General features: G+C 38.2%; 1 protein-coding gene across 4 annotated transcripts in view; it reads right to left on the bottom strand.

Moving 5' to 3' along the window:
- Positions 1-2,585: 2,585 nt before the first annotated feature.
- The window catches only part of LOC150088259 (moesin/ezrin/radixin homolog 1-like), a 706,511-nt gene continuing 690,351 nt past the window's right edge, over positions 2,586-18,745 (bottom strand). For 3 of the 4 annotated variants that reach the window (XM_090369412.1, XM_090369409.1, XM_090369411.1), the window contains one exon: positions 2,586-2,930. In XM_090369412.1, coding sequence (XP_090225538.1) covers positions 2,766-2,930 — 165 coding nt within the window. In that variant the 3' untranslated portion in view covers positions 2,586-2,765. The remainder of the gene's footprint in view (positions 2,931-18,745) is intronic. The other variant, XM_090369410.1, reaches the window with a different exon arrangement.

Genomic DNA, 18,745 nt, shown 5'->3' with positions numbered 1-18,745 from the left:
AAGTCGCCTTCTTGGCAATGCAATTTGTATAAAGAATTGCAAATACTGCAATATTAGTTGAATGCAAATGATGGTATCACATTTAATGCAGCATAATCTAGAGCATTCATGCTCAAAATTTGTCACAAGAGTGACTAAAGTGTCCTGTGATTGAAACTGAATGCAGAGATGCTTACAATTTTTGAATGCACTTACGTATTCTAATTTCAGTTAGTATACAAAAATATACTACAGTCCATTCCGGTTATTTGGGACACATCAGGAATAGTGCATTTTGACCCAATTAAGCGGCTGCCCCAATTATTTGAAGTTTCACGTAAATAGTTAAAAATACAACGTATCCCCCCCCCTTTACAATTGGTTCACTGTACAATCAAATCACGTTACAACGAACTCAACATAGTAAAGTACCATTCACTATACGATGTGCAGTAAGCACTGGTCATTGCGATCACGTTTGTGAATTGAATCTTAATTCTATTAAACAGTGATTTTAATTAGCGAAAATAGGAGGAATATTATCCATAGGCTATAAAAGTAAAGATATATTAAGCACAAATTTACCCTTTATTACCTTACAAATTAAAAAATTAAATGATACATGAAAATCGGAATAATTAATATGTACTGTAATATGTACATACTAACTAGTTGACATTTCTGTTCACTGACATTTATGGGTGGGGGTTAAAATTTAAAACAGTAAAAAGATAAGCAATCAATAACAAAGAACATGGCACACACAAATTGCAAGTAACACAATACGTGCAAGTGAGAACGGAGTAACGAGTTACAAAGCTTTAAAAATACGAATGAAGAGAAGATCTGAAAATTAATTTTTTTATATGATTGAAGATTTCATGTAAGTGCAAACACATTTCACCATAATAACCAACAGAATTCCAGCTGTTGGTATTATCACAAATTCAGTAAGATCGAGTTTACTGTCCGATTATGACAGATTTCACTAACAGAAAAGCCCAATAAACAGGTGACTGCTAATTGTTTTTATTGTTTTATGGTTGTGACTTCCAGAATTTCGACTGAACCACGCGGTACCGTCGGAGACAATCGTAGGGTAATCTCCAGTGCTGCGGTCTCCCGCCCCGATTAAACGGCATGCTGTCCGAATTAAGCGAAGTACACCCTGGCTATTTTTTCGATTGGTTTCTGTTTTTTAAGATTTGCCCCAAATAAACGGCTGCCCCGATTAACCGGTGACCCAAATAACCAGAATCCACTGTACTTATATATGAAGTAAATAAAGAAAACCAAAATAATACACATGCATCCAAATAGAAAACTTTATTGATGTGACAGTAAGCAATAATTACTCAACCCTTCATCATAGTAAAAAGTCACAAATATACAAACAGCAAGCGATTAAGAATTTTGTTCAATATTGTAATAATTTTAGTACAAAATAGGAAAATGTATTACATAATTTATTTTGTAACATGAAAAATGGAATTTTAGAGCTATTGCTCTAAATTCCATTTTTAATGCAAAGCAAGCAGTGCACGCACACACACACAAAATAAACATTGCCCAAATAATTTTTTCTTGTTACTTATATCAAATTAGCCTTGATTCTGCTAAAATCACATAACTGGTTATTAAAAAAATAATAAAAATAAAACAAAATAAAAGCAAATCACTAAAAAAAAAAAAAAAAAAAAAAATAGCCCATTTTCAATACAAAGAATACAATTACAAATCCATTATTTCACTCCAACAATAAACTATCTAAAAATGAATGTTAAGTATTTTGTTATTACATGCTAGGATGCAATCATTCAGAATAAAATAATTTTATAACAAAAAGTAAATTTGTGTGACATTATTACAGGAATTATTCGAATTCATAAATTTGATATATGCAACTGATATATTCAGTTTATGAAACGAAAACCCATGATGTATGTTTGTGACTTTGTATTGCATTTAACAAACAAGTTACTTAATTGTATTCAATTTTTATAATATATAGCAGTCATTTATTAAAATTATAATATATGAAACAAAACTGGGAAAAACAGGATAAATTCAATATTGTTTTTTGAAAACTCTGCAAAAGAATAAATTAGCAACTAGCAGTTAAGCAGAAAAAATTGATCATGCAAATAAAACTTGGGTTAATTATACATATGACATCACACATATGTGTTAAAACTGGTTTCAAGGCACAGATGAAATTAGTTGCATATTTGTTCTTAAATACTTTATCTCCAACTTTAACAGCAAAACAGTCCATTCTGTATTAGGTTTGTATTTAAGTCGAAATTTGGTATAATTTTAAAGAATTACTCTAAAAAATCATAAAGAGAAATACTTTAAGTTGAGATAAAGACTTCAGATCTTTAACTTCAATTGGAGAACAAAATGTTTCTTGAATCACAATAATTAAATACGGTATGATGAAATGTGATAAAACTAAATTATACTCTATACAGAGTAGTAAACATAATTGATCTTAAAATTATCACAAGTACTCTGTACATTTATTATCAAGAACTAAATTATAAGTAAAAATATGTCAAATAAAATTACATTCAACAATATGATCTTTATCGCTGGTTCTTTTATAATAATAAAAGACAGCTGGAATGTCTGGAGCTGATGCTTAGAGATGTTAATAAGAATAATAATAAAAAAATACACTTCTGTAATTCTAATTATACCCTGGTATTCTAATAAGTTCCTTATCAGAGGCCTTGAAAGGCAGGTGTGGTCCACAGTTAACAGATCAACAACAGAAAACAAAATTACATATTTTCAAACTGGTCAACCCTTCTTTTTGTATTTCCTTTACGTATTTCTCGAAGTGTTTTATATTTATCACGTCCTTGTCGCACATTTTCTTGATGAAGAATGTCATTACGTGTCATCTTTGTTTCATCTTTTTGGGTTGCCAATTCTTTACTTAGTTCCTAGAATTAAAAGTATAAAAATATTAAAAGACAAAAACCTTTTCTTAGAACACATTAACAAGTATGTGATATTATTAAAATTTATTTTAAACAGTTTTTACACTCAGTATGATTTAAAAATCCAAAAAGACTCAAGATCATAAACTGTTAAGATCATCTGATTACCTAAAAAAAAAATTACTAACATGTAGGTTAGTGCAAAAGCATCATTTTAACGTAGCCATCTACCAAAGTAGTTAAATTAATTAACTAAATTGGAATCGTTTTGATTACATCTCATATTGTGAATGCCTTCACAAAGAGTTGCCATGGTATTGTACTACCTCGAATAAATAACACTTCACCAGTGGAGAAGACTACTGTTATTTATTCTCAGCGGATACCACCACCACCCAGACGGCACTGTTTGAAATATGGTATGGTATGGGATAAAGATCTCGGTTATCCTCATACTATCCCTATTAGACTTAGGAAAGCAATAAAGATGTAGGAAGGTGATAGTAGGAGAGGTAGAGGAAGGAAATGCTGTAGAAGGAAGAAAGGGACAGTTACTCCATCACCTCACACTACTCAAAAGCTCATAAATTCCTCGAATAGGCAACACTTCCCCAGTAGAGAAAATTGTTGTTACCCATTCTCGGAAACTCAGTGGCCATCTTTATTGCTTTCCTAAGTCTATCCCTATTAGACTTAGGAAAGCAATAAAGATGTAGGAAGGTGATAGTAGGAGAGGTAGAGGAAGGAAATGCTGTAGAAGGAAGAAAGGGACAGTTACTCCATCACCTCACACTACTCAAAAGCTCATAGAGAAAATTGTTGTTACCCATTCTTGGAAACTCAGTGGCCATCAGCCCCCCCCCCCAGGCGGCACCGTTTCAAAGCTTGTTGGCTTCTCTTTGGTGGGTGAGCAGGTACCCTGGTGTTGCAATAGTGACAACAACCCAGTTATGAAGTATAACTTTACAATATGAGAGATGCCTGATGGTGTGCAATGATATAGCCTATAAAATATTTAAAGGCAAAGGCCTCATGCTACGAGGTAGAATGACTAACATGTAGGTTAGTGCAAAAGCCAATGTTAAAATGATGCTTTTGTACTTTTGACGCTAGCAGTGTCACCTAAATAATGTTTAACTGAAATCTGTAAACTGTACCTTGATTTTTTGGAAAAAATCAAGGAAACACAAATCCTCCCCTCTTTCTGTAGGGCCAATGCTGGGGGAGGGGAGAGTAGCCAGTAGAGCTCACCTCCCCAAACACCAGGGAGGCGAGATGTACTGGCCAGGCTGAAGCAAGATAAAGCAGAATCAAAAACAAGCATACTGTATTCCAGGTGAGATCTGATTATTGATCTATTTAAGAGAAGTAAGGTTAACAATCTGCTCCCCAGGTTGTGGCTAATAAGGTTTTGGGTATGTTAATTTTTTTAATTTTTTGTCCAGAGATGTTCAATGTGCTTTGAAAGGTTTAGCTTTCTGTCAAAAATTAAATCCAGAAGACGTTTGCTATATGCTATTAGAAGAGGATGGAGTTCTGGTTCAGGATGCATTTTATGTCTGGTACAGAAATGAATGGTGGTGATTGTTGTTGTTTTGGATTTTATTGGTGCATCAGTGATTAAGGCTATAATGCGCCAAAAGTAGTCTTACTTAAACATTATCATGTACACCATTTGGCATCTCTCATATTTAGGGATTATCTTCACAACTCGGTTGTCATATTTGTAATACCAGGGTCCCTTCCCACTGAGAATAAGTAACAATAGTCTTCTCTATTAGTGAAGCATTACTTGTTTGTGGTAGTGCAATACTTGGTAACTTGTGAAGGAGCAGCACAATATGAGATAGTTGAAATGATGCCTTTTACACTACTATTGTAGTTTTTCCTTTAAGAGTTGTCTGTGATGTTTTTTATACCGATATTATAAAGTAAAAACTTTATAAAACAGTAACTCTTAAATACATGTAAAAACATTTAAATATTTTAAATAACTAAAAACAGCTGATAAATTTACATTGTGGGATAAAATCTAACTAAGTGTATAGGGCTCAGTCAGATGGCCAAAAGTACTAAAATGTAAACAACGTTCGTGCCTGTAAAGTGGACACCCATATAAAATATGTCTTATGGTTAAAAACGTCACAATGCTCATACATAGGAGAGTCATCCACACTCAGCAGGAATGAATGAGTAAGATGACTGTGTCCTATGCGGAGGCAACCAAGAACAACTTCCTCCCTTTGGTTCCTGTGAAGATTACATTGCCAGAGTCCAATTGCAGGATTTATCTGATAAAGCTTGTTCGTTACCTGCCCATGCCAAGATTGCTGCCACTGAGAAAGTAATCTTTTGTGGATTAATTGCCTGTAGTCTGTATATGGGACTAACAGGCTAAGGTTGTTCCGGGTTGTTGTTGTTGTTGATGTGGTTTTAAGTGAAATGGCTACTTAGACCATACTGCCTGTGTTGGTTGATGTAGAAGCAGTAAGAAAAGGCTATACAGTCCTATTCATTTTAGTAAGGAGAAGAATTCTGTAAGAGTTGATTTTTTGCCTATGATATGGCTAAGCGACAAAAGTTCCTTTAAGCTTGCCAGAGAACTAAATGACACTAGTTGAGCATTATTATATAGAGTATATTCCAGAAGTATGTGTTTGACTGTGAGTGGTGTATGACAACAGGAACAGATGAGTTAAATGAGTATGGCTGATTCTGACTCTGGCTAAAATTACTTCTTGTCTGTTTGCAATGAGGCTGGAAGCCCATAATTTTGGTACAGGTTTAATTTAAAGTAGTTTATTATGAATTTGTGCTTGCCACTGAAGAGTCCATCAACCTTTACATATACTTTGTACATACATTTTATAATCAGTGAACGGTACCAGGGAATTCGTTGGGGCTGATCTGGATGGATGTCTGGGAGCGTCATCTGCAATTTCATTTCCTACTACACTCTGCTGGAAGAGATAGAGAAATGGTAGTATCAGGGAGTACTACTGCTGCACCCGATCCACTCTCAGACTTTGATCCATCTGTATATATTTTAGCGAAGTCAGGATAATGTTGAGTATGTGCAATGTATAGCTGTTTGATGTTAATGTCTGATAATGTTTTCCCCACTGGTGGAAATAATTGTCACAAGATGGCATTGATGACAGACCATGGAGGGTCGGGATCTTGCAAGATTTTATTGAAGTGTATATCCCAATCTTCTGCTAGTTGCTTTAGCCTAATACCAGCAGGCCAAACTGTCTGTGGTTTGTTTCTATAGAAGGTCATAAGCTGCAGATTATAAAGTATTGACCAATTAAGATGGGTCATCTGGCTTTGGACCTTGGTTGCATAGTTCAGCAGCAACATCTTTCTCCTGATATTTAGAGGAGGTTCATGGGCTTCAACATACAAACTTTTCACTGGAGATGTTCTGAACACACCTAGTACTGTTCTGAGAGCTGAATGTTGAATAGGGCTGAGGCGAGATAGAGCACTCTCCCTAGCAGAGTTGAAGACAGGTGCACCGTAGTCCAGTCGTGATCTGATTATGGTTCTATATAAATGAAGCAGGCTGTAACGATCTGGTCCCCATGTTGTGGCTGATAAGACTCTGAGTATGTTCAGTTTTTTTTTGACAAGTAGTCTGGAGATAATCAATGTGCTTTTGGAAATTTAACTTATTGTCAAAGAACACTCCTAGTAGACGAATACCATTAACTATGGAAAGAGGATGGTTATTCAAGTGAATTTCGGGTTCAGGATGCATATTGCGTCTGGTACAGAAGTGAATGGCAGTAGATTTCTGGCTGGATAGTATATAACCATTTTGTGTCATCCATGTCAGAATGCAAGTGACTGATATTTGTAGTTGGCGTTCAATGTAATGCATGTTTTGAGAATGACAAGAAATTGTGAGATCATCTGCGAAAAAGCAAGAATCCACAATTTTTGGAATGATTTCAATTATATGATTCATTCTCGTTGCAAACATGGTGCCGCTGAGAACAGATCCTTGTGGAATTCCTTCTTCTTGGATACAGTTTTTAGAGAGGGTTCCCCGAAAACGAACTTGAAAGGATCTCTGTTGAAGAAAATTTTAGATAAAATATGGTAAATTACCTCTCAGGCTAAGAGAATGTAGATCCTTTAAGAAGCCAAAACTCCATGCAGTGTCAAAGGCTTTCTCAACGTCAAGACAGACCATGACGAGATGTTCCTTTTTGATGAAAGCATTTCTGATATGTCTCAGCTTTGATCATGAGATCCAATGAAGATCGGTTTTTCCAGAATCCAAATTGGTTGTTATTTATCAAGTTTTGAGACTCAAGGAACCAAGTGAGATGGCGATGTATCATTTTATCGAGAGTTTTGCTGAGACAGCTGGTAAGGGATATCGGCCTATAATTTTGAAGAACAGAATGATCTTTACTGGGTTTTGCAATTGGTAGTACATAAGAATGACGCCAGGAACTTGGGAAGGTATGTTAAAAAAAAATTCGATTGTAAAATATGAGCAGTGAAGAGAGTGATCTTTGATCCAGATTTCGGAGCATTACATAATATATCCCATCAGGGCCAGCAGCACTGTTTCTTGAGTTGGTAAGAGACTGCTGTAGCTCAAGCAGGGTGAATTGTTGATTATAAGATAAAGCAGAATTGTCAATGAAATTCAGTCTGGATTTCTTTGTAACGGTTTAATCAAAATTTCTTTTCTTGCTTTGCATCTAATATAACGAGCTTTAGTTCTAAGCCGTTTATAGTTACAGGCTGGCCTCGATTAATGCGATTAATTCATCCCGCGAGTGCATCGCGCAAAATGGAAACGCGTTAATCGAATATAATAATCAATAGGAAAAATTATAATTGGTCTTCGACCTTCTGGAATGTCCATAAAGAATTTTAAAAATACCTTTTAAATAACTTTTTAACTGTATACAATGTAAAAGATAATGAAAATAATTATGGAATTAAATGTTTATTGCATAAAACAGTGGTTCCCAAACTGCGCGCCGCGGAATATTTTAAATTTTCGAGGGAAACACAGTGATACTCGACATCTGTCAGACACCGCGTGAACTACTAGATAGAGGTAGTTCACAGTTTCAGCATTTCTTATTAAGTTGTTTGGACCTAACTACTAAACGGAACTGTTAGGTATTTCTTTTGGTCTGGGTGCGCCTTGAAAAAATTACTGAGACACTAAGGGCGCCATGAACCTAGAAAGTTTGGGAACCTCTGACATAAAATACACAATCAAGAAATGACTGTTGTGGAAATATTTGAACAGTGTTGACTTTCTCTTTTCATCAATCAATTTACGATAGCCGACAACAATCTTCTCTGGGCCCTGGCGAAATAAATATCGCAGAAAAACTCAAACCTTTTGTTTGAGGTTCTCTGCGATACGAAAGATTTCATCTAATCCTTTTACTGTTATCTCCTTCACGGTAACATTTTCATCTGGCTCATTTAAAATGAATTTTATGCAAGTGTGCATTGACTTTATTAGCAGGAGACAAACAAGTAACACATCTTCTTCTGATGGTTGATGGAACACACCGAGGCACAGGCAGCAGGCAAACGTGCAATTCAAATCTTTTTCAACTATCGCATAAAACAAAAAAAAAAAAAAAAAAGATTGCATTAATTGGAAATTTGCATTGTGTAAAGTGAAAAGTGGTATAATTTTTCAAATAGCGTTAACTGAAAATCACGTTATGCGAGGCCTGGCTGTATTAAGATTGGAAGTGGTAGGATGTTTGCGGAAAAGGTTTTTCTCTTTTTTTGCATCATTGCAATCTTCATTCCACCAGTAATTTATTTTTCGTCCTTTTCTTACTTAACATTGAGAAATGGTGGCAGATGCTGTTTGTTTGTTTGTTTGTTATTTGGTTTTTAGGAGCATTAGCAACTAAGGCCATATTGCTCCAGGATATGCGGTGGTCATTCCCTGACCTTTCCGCATCCTCTGTATTTGGTGGCGGCAGATGCAGCTCCCAGCATTTAATTCGTGATGTGTTGCTAACACTGTTAATGATATTGTTGTCAAATGATATGTGCATTCTGTATTTTGTCCAGTCAGCCCTTGAAAATTTCCATTTAATTGGATTTTCTGTTGAAAAGGAATAGGATGTTAGCATTAGCATTAGCATTAGCATTAGTAGAGGCATTTGATGCAAGAAAGCAAGCTTATGCAGCATCAGCCAAAAAAAAAAAAAAAAAAAAAAGTAACATAAATAAATAAAAATAACCACTTCCACTTCACCCCTCTGTTCGTTCGAAATACCTGTCCAGCTGAGCCTTAAACTTATTTAGGCTATCAACTTCCACGACAAGGGATGGAAGTCTGTTCCACCCACCAACCACCCGCTGGCTAAAGGCAAATTTCCGCACATCTATCCTACATCTGTCTTTCCTCAATTTGAATTTATGCCCTCTCAGGTGATTTTTCTGAGCTAGAGGAAGAATCCCATCAGCATTGAGCATGCTCAAACCATTCAAGGCTTTGTACACCTCTATCAGATCACCCCGCTGGTGCCTAGTTTCCAGACACTGTAATTTGCAAAACTTAAGCCTTTCTTCGTAAGAGAACCCCTTTGTCCCATTCACCAATCTAGTTGCCCTTCTCTGTACTCGTTCCAGCAGCTCTACATCCTTCCTGAAATGAGGCCTCCAGGCCTGTATAAAGTACTCTAGGTGTGGCCTGACCATTGCCTTATACAAGGGAATAATCACCTCCTTATCCCTGCTAGAAAAATTCCTATATATCATTGACAATACACCATGAGCTACTCTTGCAGCTCGTCTGCACTGCTCAGAGAACTTCATATCTGCCTGCACCACCACCCCCAGGTCCCTTTCATTCTCTACCACTGTCAGTGTAGTACCACAGAGTTGATACGTTGCTCTGGGGTTGCTGTTTCCCATATGTAGTACTTTACATTTGTCAATGTTAAACTTCATTTGCCACCTCGAAGCCCATCTGCTCAACCTTTCCAAATCCTGTTGCAGCAGCATAGTGTCAGTAGTGTCCTTGACAACCCTGCCAACCTTCGTATCGTCTGCAAACTTGGACATTAAGCCTGATATACCATCATCAATATCATTTATAAATACAGAAAACAATAAAGGCCCCAATACTGAACCCTGAGGGACTCCACTAATAACATTAGTCCACGATGAGCAGTGTCCATTGATTACCACTCTCTGTCTTCTCCCCCTCAACCACCCCTTTATCCATAGCAGCAACTTGCCTCCAATGCCACACTGCTCCAATTTGTGCAGCAGTCTTCCATGTGCAACAGTATCAAAAGCCTTTCTAAGATCCAAGTATATAATATCAAAGTTATTCCCTGCATCCAGTTCTTTTGTGACTGCATCATAGTATCCAATCAAATTGGTCAGGCAAGACTTCCCCTTAACAAAACCATGCTGTGTCCTAGCTATAACTGAAGTCTTGTCTAGATGATCCTGCAGTGCTTCTTTCACCAGTGCCTCCATTAATTTTCCGGGAACAGAAGTTAAACTCACAGGTCTATAATTACTTGTGTCAGCCTTTGATCCCCCTTTGTGAATTGGGGTCACATTTGCACATCTCCAGTCAATGGGTACCTCCCCTGAGTCCAAGGAAGCTCTCATAATTATGGCTAAGGGTTTGCTTACCTCCTTTGCTGCCTCCTTTAATATAACTGGATAGATCCCATCCACCCCAGGTGCCTTTCTTGTGTTTATCTTCAACAATTTCTCCTCCACTTTGCTCTCAGTTATTACAAGATTCTCTAGCTTACTGCTAGAGTTGAATACACCTCTGGCATTCCCCTCGCTGAATAACTGGATTTTCTGTTGAAAAGGAATAGGATGTTAGCATTAGCATTAGCATTAGCATTAGTAGAGGCATTTGATGCAAGAAAGCAAGCTTATGCAGCATCAGCCAAAAAAAAAAAAAAAAAAAAAAGTAACATAAATAAATAAAAATAACCACTTCCACTTCACCCCTCTGTTCGTTCGAAATACCTGTCCAGCTGAGCCTTAAACTTATTTAGGCTATCAACTTCCACGACATGGGATGGAAGTCAAAGGGATGGAGACAAACAAGTAACACATCTTCTTCTGATGGTTGATGGAACACACCGAGGCACAGGCAGCAGGCAAACGTGCAATTCAAATCCTTTTCAACTATCGCATAAAACAAAAAAAAAAAAAAAAAAGATTGCATTAATTGGAAATTTGCATTGTGTAAAGTGAAAAGTGGTATAATTTTTCAAATAGCGTTAACTGAAAATCACGTTATGCGAGGCCTGGCTGTATTAAGATTGGAAGTGGTAGGATGTTTGCGGAAAAGGTTTTTCTCTTTTTTTGCATCATTGCAATCTTCATTCCACCAGTAATTTATTTTTCGTCCTTTTCTTACTTAACATTGAGAAATGGTGGCAGATGCTGTTTGTTTGTTTGTTTGTTTGTTATTTGGTTTTTAGGAGCATTAGCAACTAAGGCCATATTGCTCCAGGATATGCGGTGGTCATTCCCTGACCTTTCCGCATCCTCTGTATTTGGTGGCGGCAGATGCAGCTCCCAGCATTTAATTCGTGATGTGTTGCTAACACTGTTAATGATATTGTTGTCAAATGATATGTGCATTCTGTATTTTGTCCAGTCAGCCCTTGAAAATTTCCATTTAATTGGATTTTCTGTTGAAAAGGAATAGGATGTTTGAATTTTTCAGATTAATGGATAATGGTCGCTGCTATAAGGATCACTCAGAGATGCCCAATCTATACTTGGAAAGAGGATTGGGGAACAAATGGAAAGGTCTATTGAAAATGTTGAACCTGTAGGGTTCAACATTTGCAATAGACATTTGCAATGCACATATGCAGGAGACCCAGTATTTAGTAATGTTAAATTCTGTCTATCGATCAGCATTTCGATAAGCTTACCTCGCATGTCTGAGGTGGGGGAACCCCATAATGGATTATGTGCATTAAAGTCTCCTAGTAAACAAAATGGAGATGGTAACTGAATAACAAGATCTTCGAGTTCCTGAATAGTATATTGATGATTAGGTGGAAGATAGATTGAAACCGATGTCAGTTTCTTTTTATTTGTTTTTTTTTTTTTTGGTTTTTAGGAGCATTAGCAACTAAGGCCATATTGCTCCGGGGATATGTGGTGGTCAAGGGCAAAAATCTGGTCTAATCAAGAAGCGTGTGCTATGTACTGCTGCTCCTGCCCACCTGGCTACGGAGGCGCCAACCGATGTCAGAGTAATACCATTAACAACATGTGTGGCAATGACTTCTAAGGATGTTTGTAATGGAATTCGTCTGGAGGGGATGCTTGAATCCACGAATATCGCTACTCCTCCATGAGAGCTATTGGAGTCAGGCCTGTCTTACCTGAATACAGTGTAATTTTTGATTGAAACTGAGACCAGAGATGTCAAATTAGTTTCTTGCAAGCACATTGCAAGAGCTTTGTAGTGGTGAATTAATTCATGTATATCATCTATGTTACTGCAAAGACCTCTACAGTTCCATTGGATAATATGTTCCATTATTTGGTTTTGTAAGAGGAAGATGAATCTGTCTGCTTTTTATTCGTGGGTTGTTTATAACGGTCAGGTTTCGGTTTTTCTTTTCTGGGAAAATTGGGGTGCCCTGAATCATTTTTATCTTCCATATCACCATCTGCATGTAATTCAAGAAAATCTTCTTGGTTGGGCATATCATCAGTATCCATGCTTGTTGGTTATGGTTGTGGTTGTTTCACCTCCACAGGATCTGATTTATGCAATTTTTCTGCCACTTTACTGTGGGTTAGGTTTTGAGTTGGAATTGTGATGTGAGTGGCGTATTATTACTTTGGTCCACTAACTGTGATTCAGATGTAGGCTGAGTCGATAGTACTGATCGAGCCCAGTCAGTGATCGATTTGTGACTATGGGTAGCCGAAGCGTAAGTGGTTTTTGGCATGCTTGATTTTACTTGTCCTCTAGCTTCTTGAAAAGATACTTTAATTTCAGTCTTGCATTTCTGTATTTTTTTCTCTAACTTCCAGAGATCACAATCTTTGGAGTATGCTGGATGATTACCCCTGTAATTAGGACACTGCGGAGTTTGTGCCTTGCATTCTGATTGAGTATGAGTTTTGCAACCGTAGTTTGGACATGTCGACATCGCTGGACAGTGCAGTGTGGAGTCAGTTTGGTGTGACATAAACATTGGGAGATCAAAATTGAGAGTAGGAGTGTGCTATAGGCCTAATGACTCTGATGAGTATAATAAGGAACTGTACAGGGAAATAGAATGGGCCAGTAAATCAGAGTGTCTTATAATGGGAGATTTTAATTTCCCAGATATTGACTGGAATTTGGGGGCTGGATACTCACACACTAGCAGGGCTTTTGTGGATTTATTGGATGATTGTTTTCTACATCAGCATGTTCGGGAGGCAACTAGAGGGAGTAATACTCTTGATTTGATTATCAGCAGTGATTCTTCATGCATTAAGAATCTGCAGATAAATGAACCACTAGGTGGCAGTGATCACAGTGTGCTGAAGTGGGATTTACTCAAAGAGGTAACTACCATTAGGGGTAAAGGGAAGGGTTATTGCTTCCGTAAAGGCGACTACGATGGACTGAGACAGTATTTAAATTCTATACAGTGGGACCAACTGATGATGTTACCAACAGCAAATTCAAAATGGGAAGCATTCAAAGAACTTATCTTGGAAGCTACTAGGCTTTACATACCAACTAAGAAATATTGTTCAAAGTTTAGGCCAAAATGGATGTCAGATGAACTAATGAGGCATATGGCAGAGAAGAAAAATGCATGGGATACTTACAAATTAACACATGACACAGAAGCCTATGATAGATACAAGTTGATATGCAACCAAGTTACAAAGGAGGTTAGGCAGGCGAAGGCAGATTACGAGAAATCCTTGGCAAGGGATGCAAAGAAAAACAGCAAAGAGTTCTTTACTTATGTAAACTCTAGAAGGAAGGGGATGAATCAGATCGGTCCACTTGATATTGATGGGTCAAGTGTTGATGATCCTGCTCAGGTAGCTAACAAACTAAATGAATATTTTGCATCGACATTCACACATGAGGAGTTATTCAGCGAGGGGAATGCCAGAGGTGTATTCAACTCTAGCAGTAAGTTACAGAATCTTGAAATAACTGGAAGTAAAGTGGAGGAGAAACTGTTGAAGATAAACACAAGAAAGGCACCCGGGGTGGATGGGATCTATCCAGTTATATTAAAGGAGGCAGCAAAGGAAGTAAGCAAACCCTTAGCCATAATTATGAGAGCTTCCTTGGACTCAGGGGAGGTACCCATAGACTGGAAATGTGCAAATGTGACCCCAATTCACAAAGGAGGATCAAAGGCTGACACAAGTAATTATAGACCTGTGAGCTTAACTTCTGTTCCAGGAAAATTAATGGAGGCACTGGTTAAAGAAGCACTGCAGGATCATTTAGACAAGACTTCAGTTATAGCTCAGACACAGCATGGTTTTGTTAAGGGGAAGTCTTGCCTGACCAACTTGATTGGATACTATGATGCAGTCACAAAAGAACTGGATGCAGGGAATAACTTTGATATTATATACTTGGATCTTAGAAAGGCTTTTGATACTGTTGCACATGGAAGACTGCTACACAAATTGGAGCAGTGTGACATTGGAGGCAAATTGCTGCTATGGATAAAGGGGTGGTTGAGGGGGAGAAGACAGAGAGTGGTAATCAATGGACACTGCTCATCGTGGACTGATGTTATTAGTGGAGTCCCTCAGGGCTCAGTGTTGGGTCCATTATTGTTTTCTGTATTTATAAATGATATTGATGATGGTATATCGGGATTAATGTCCAAGTTTGCAGACGATACAAAGGTTGGCAGGGTTGTCAAGGACACTACTGACACTATGCTGCTGCAACAGGATCTGGAAAGGTTGAGCAGATGGGCTGAGAGGTGGCAAATGAAGTTTAACATTGACAAATGTAAAGTACTACACATGGGAAACAGCAACCCCAGAGCAACGTATCAACTCTGTGGTACAACACTGACAGTGGTAGAGAATGAAAGGGACTTGGGGGTGACTGTGCAGGCAGATATGAAGTTCTCTGAGCAGTGCAGGCGGGCTGCAAGAGTAGCTCATGGAGTATTGTCAATGATATACAGGAATTTTTCCAGCAGGGATAAGGAGGTGATTATTCCATTGTATAAGGCGATGGTCAGGCCACACCTAGAGTACTGTATACAGGTCTGGAGGCCTCATTTCAAGAAGGATGTAGAGCTGCTGGAACGAGTACAGAGAAGGGCAACAAGATTAGTGAATGGAACAAAGGGGTGCTCTTACGAAGAACGGCTTAAGTTTTGCAAATTACAGTGTCTGGAGACTAGGCACCAGCGAGGTGATCTGATAGAGGTGTATAAAGCCTTGAATGGTTTAAGCATGCTCAATGCTGATGGGATTCTTCCTCTAGCTCAGAATAATCACCTGAGAGGGCATAAATTCAAATTGAGGAAAGACAGATGTAGGATAGACGTGCGGAAATTTGCCTTTAGCCAGCGGGTGGTTGGTTGGTGGAACAGACTTCCATCCCTTGTGGTGGAGGTTGATAGCCTAAATAAGTTTAAGGCTCAGCTGGACAGGTATTTTGAACGAACGGAGGGGTGAAGTGGAAGAGGTTTTTTTTTTTTTTTTTTTTGCTGATGCTGCATAAGCTTGCTTTCTTGCATCAAATGCCTCTACTAATGCTAATGCTAATGTTGCACCTTCACAGCATGCTGTCTGGGAGTGACCAAATTTCTGACATTTGCAGCATCTTAGATGGTTCGGGGTAAATGGCCAAAGACAGCAGTTTAAATAACCTGCTTTGATTGAGGATGGTAGATTTGGTGAATTGAAGGTTAAAATTATGCTACATGTTGGGACTAAGGTGCCGTCTTTTCTTATCATAATTCTCTCGGACTGAGTTACATTTTGATCCTTTAGTTCCTGGATTATTTCTTCCTCGGAAACGTTTAATAGATCCCAATCACTGATTACTCCCTTGGAAGAATTCAGGGTATTATGTGGAGTGACTTGAATTGGAATTCCACTTAAAGATGTAAGTTTTAACAGTAGGTCAGAGTGTCATGGGTGAGAGGTCTCTATTAGCAAGTCACCAGATTGAAGACGTTTCACCATTTTTGGAGATGCTGATGCATTTTCAAGGCATAGCTGTATGATGAAAGAGAAGAGCATGCTGATAGGTTGTGAAGACAGAGAATGGATGATCAGTTTCATGGTTGTCATGTTGAGAGCTCTTTGGCTCTAATCGTGGGAAGTCATTAGTGTCCATGTTTACTCCTTTTAGCCCTGGTAGAGGGATTTTCTTCTCCCAGGTTACAGGCCCCACCATGTGGAGGCAAGAGCAGTGGCACCAGTGAATAAGCAGTTATTAAAGTTAGTAGAGTAAGTTAGTATTTAATATAAATACCAAAAAAAGAAAGGTAGATTCCCTTTCTGGGTTCTTATGTCAGACCTTTTAGGCAAAGAACCACTTTTAAGAGAAACAGAAGAAAATCACACAACAAAAATAAAATTATATCACTTTCAAAGAGCACTCTATGAATCACAAATAAAAATCGTTTGTCACTATCGCTTGGCACTCTGGGCCATTTCTCCAGGGTTGTGATGACCTGGCTGCAGTGCTGGTCAGTTCATTACCTTGGATCCCAGTGTGGCTTTGAATCCAGCAGAAATGGATGTCAAAGGAAAATGGATGAGGATTACATCTCATCCCTGATAAAGCCTGCAGTAGACTTAAAGAGTCTGTATACACCATACACCTTTGGTAATTGTAGGTTTTTAATGTGGTGCAAGGTTTACTCAATTGCATACAACTCTGCTGTATATATATGCTGCATTCGTCATGTACCTTCTCAGATATAATGTTCTTTGGGAAGATGGCGGCAGACTGACCTTGAGCCATCAGTGCAGACACAGACAAGAAGTCAGAGTATTCGGTTCTGTGGGCAGCACAGAGTGTTGTTGGGAGACAGAATACGAAGTGGGAGACTTTCCCCAATTGTTAATAGAGAAATTGCACAGTGGTGTTTGAGCATGCTGTTATTTGTTATTTGGTTTTTAGGAGCATTAGCAATTAAGGCCATATTGCTCCGGGATATGCGGTGGTCATTCCCTGACCTTTTCGCATCCTCCGTATTTGGTGGTGATGGGCTCGAACCCCTGTCTAATCAAGAAGAGTCTGCTACGCACTGCTGCTCCTTCCCACCTGGCTATGGAGGCGCTGTTTGAGCATGCCAGGGTGGAGTTGGTTGCCTTGTTCATAGGGCAACATTGTCTACGGTTAAGTTCTCAGAGTAGCTCTTGGACACAAATATCAAAGGGATTGTTGACAGTCTGACGAGTGTTAGAGGTTTTCCCAACGTGGCTTAAAAATGGATGCCCACGTGGGACGGTCTGGCATCTATTTTTAAGTCTGACATCGATTTTCGTTTGAAAGCGTACTGTAGTGACAACTGTTTCCTACAAAGTGATAGCTCATGCTTTGACATAGCGACTTTGGAGTGGAGATGTTTGAAATGCTTCAGTGACAATACGAATTGCCTGATGGAGTTCAACCATCAGAGTACAATGAGTCTAGCAGATGCGTATATGTGGGACCTGTAGTCTAAGAGCTCAAGAGTGCACAATAGAGGCACAATAAAGTACATCAGTCAGCACCTCTCATGCATTTTGCATGTAGTTGACAATTGCTGTAGAAAGGTCAACTTTATATCAAATATGAGTTACCAAAAATCTAGTCTCAGGTACTACTGGAACAACATTTAGCCCTAGTCTCAGTTCAGGTTCAGAATGAAGGTTACACTTGCAGCAAAAGTGCATGTAAATAGTCTTTTGTGGGGAGAACCTGAACCATTATTCACTGTCCATGAGCTCAGGTGGTCAATGGCATGTTGCAAGAGTGAGAGAATATGCTAAAATAATCAATGTAGAGGGCACAGTTTACATTTGGAGGAAGTTGTTCCGTGATGGAATTCACTTTGATGGCAAAAAGCTTAACACTTAAAACTGATCCTTAAAACCAAGAGAGGGTAAATCCTACATGAAATGGGAAGGAACAATGAGATAAAAAGCTTTTTATAAAAACTGGGAGATGACCTCTAAGGTCAATACTATAAAGGTCTTTTAAATTTCCATATCTCCAAGTTGTTTCATATGCTTTTTCCATATCGAAGAACATGGACATCACGTGTTCTTGTTTTAAAAAGGCATCATGAGTAGAAGTTTTGAGCCTGATTAAATGGTCCAAAGTGGGCCCATTCCTTTGGAAGCCACACTGCCATCTGGAGAGCAGCCCGTTTGCCTCAGATACCATATAACATGTGGACCATTCTCTCTCCAGGATTTTGTGTGTGCAAAATGTCAGAGCAATAGGATGGTAGTTTGTTGGGATTTTTGGACCTTTTTTTGATTGCCTTATGCCAAGAATCTGGAAACTGCTCTTCTAGAAAGATTCTATTATACAGAGAGAGCAGTTGCTCCATGGATTTTGCTGATAGGTGTTTGATCATATCATAATGGATGAGATCTTGCCATAGTAAGAGTCAGAGTTGATTTTAACTCTTCTATAGTGAAGGGTAAATTATAAAGATGAGAATCCTTACATTTCAAGTTAATAGGCTACTTTTCGTGTTTTTCTTTGAGGACCAGGAACTCTGGGGAGTAAGAGGATGTTGAAGAGATGGTAGCAAGAATACTACCAATAATAATACATCTGCAATAATACATCCATTATA

This window comes from Mastigoproctus giganteus, chromosome 3 (genome assembly GCF_048544385.1).
Source record: "Mastigoproctus giganteus isolate SK-2022 chromosome 3, ASM4854438v1, whole genome shotgun sequence".
Classification (NCBI taxonomy): domain Eukaryota; kingdom Metazoa; phylum Arthropoda; class Arachnida; order Uropygi; family Thelyphonidae; genus Mastigoproctus; species Mastigoproctus giganteus.
Note: the sequence above shows the minus strand (reverse complement) of the source record. Positions and strands in the feature narration are given on the sequence as shown.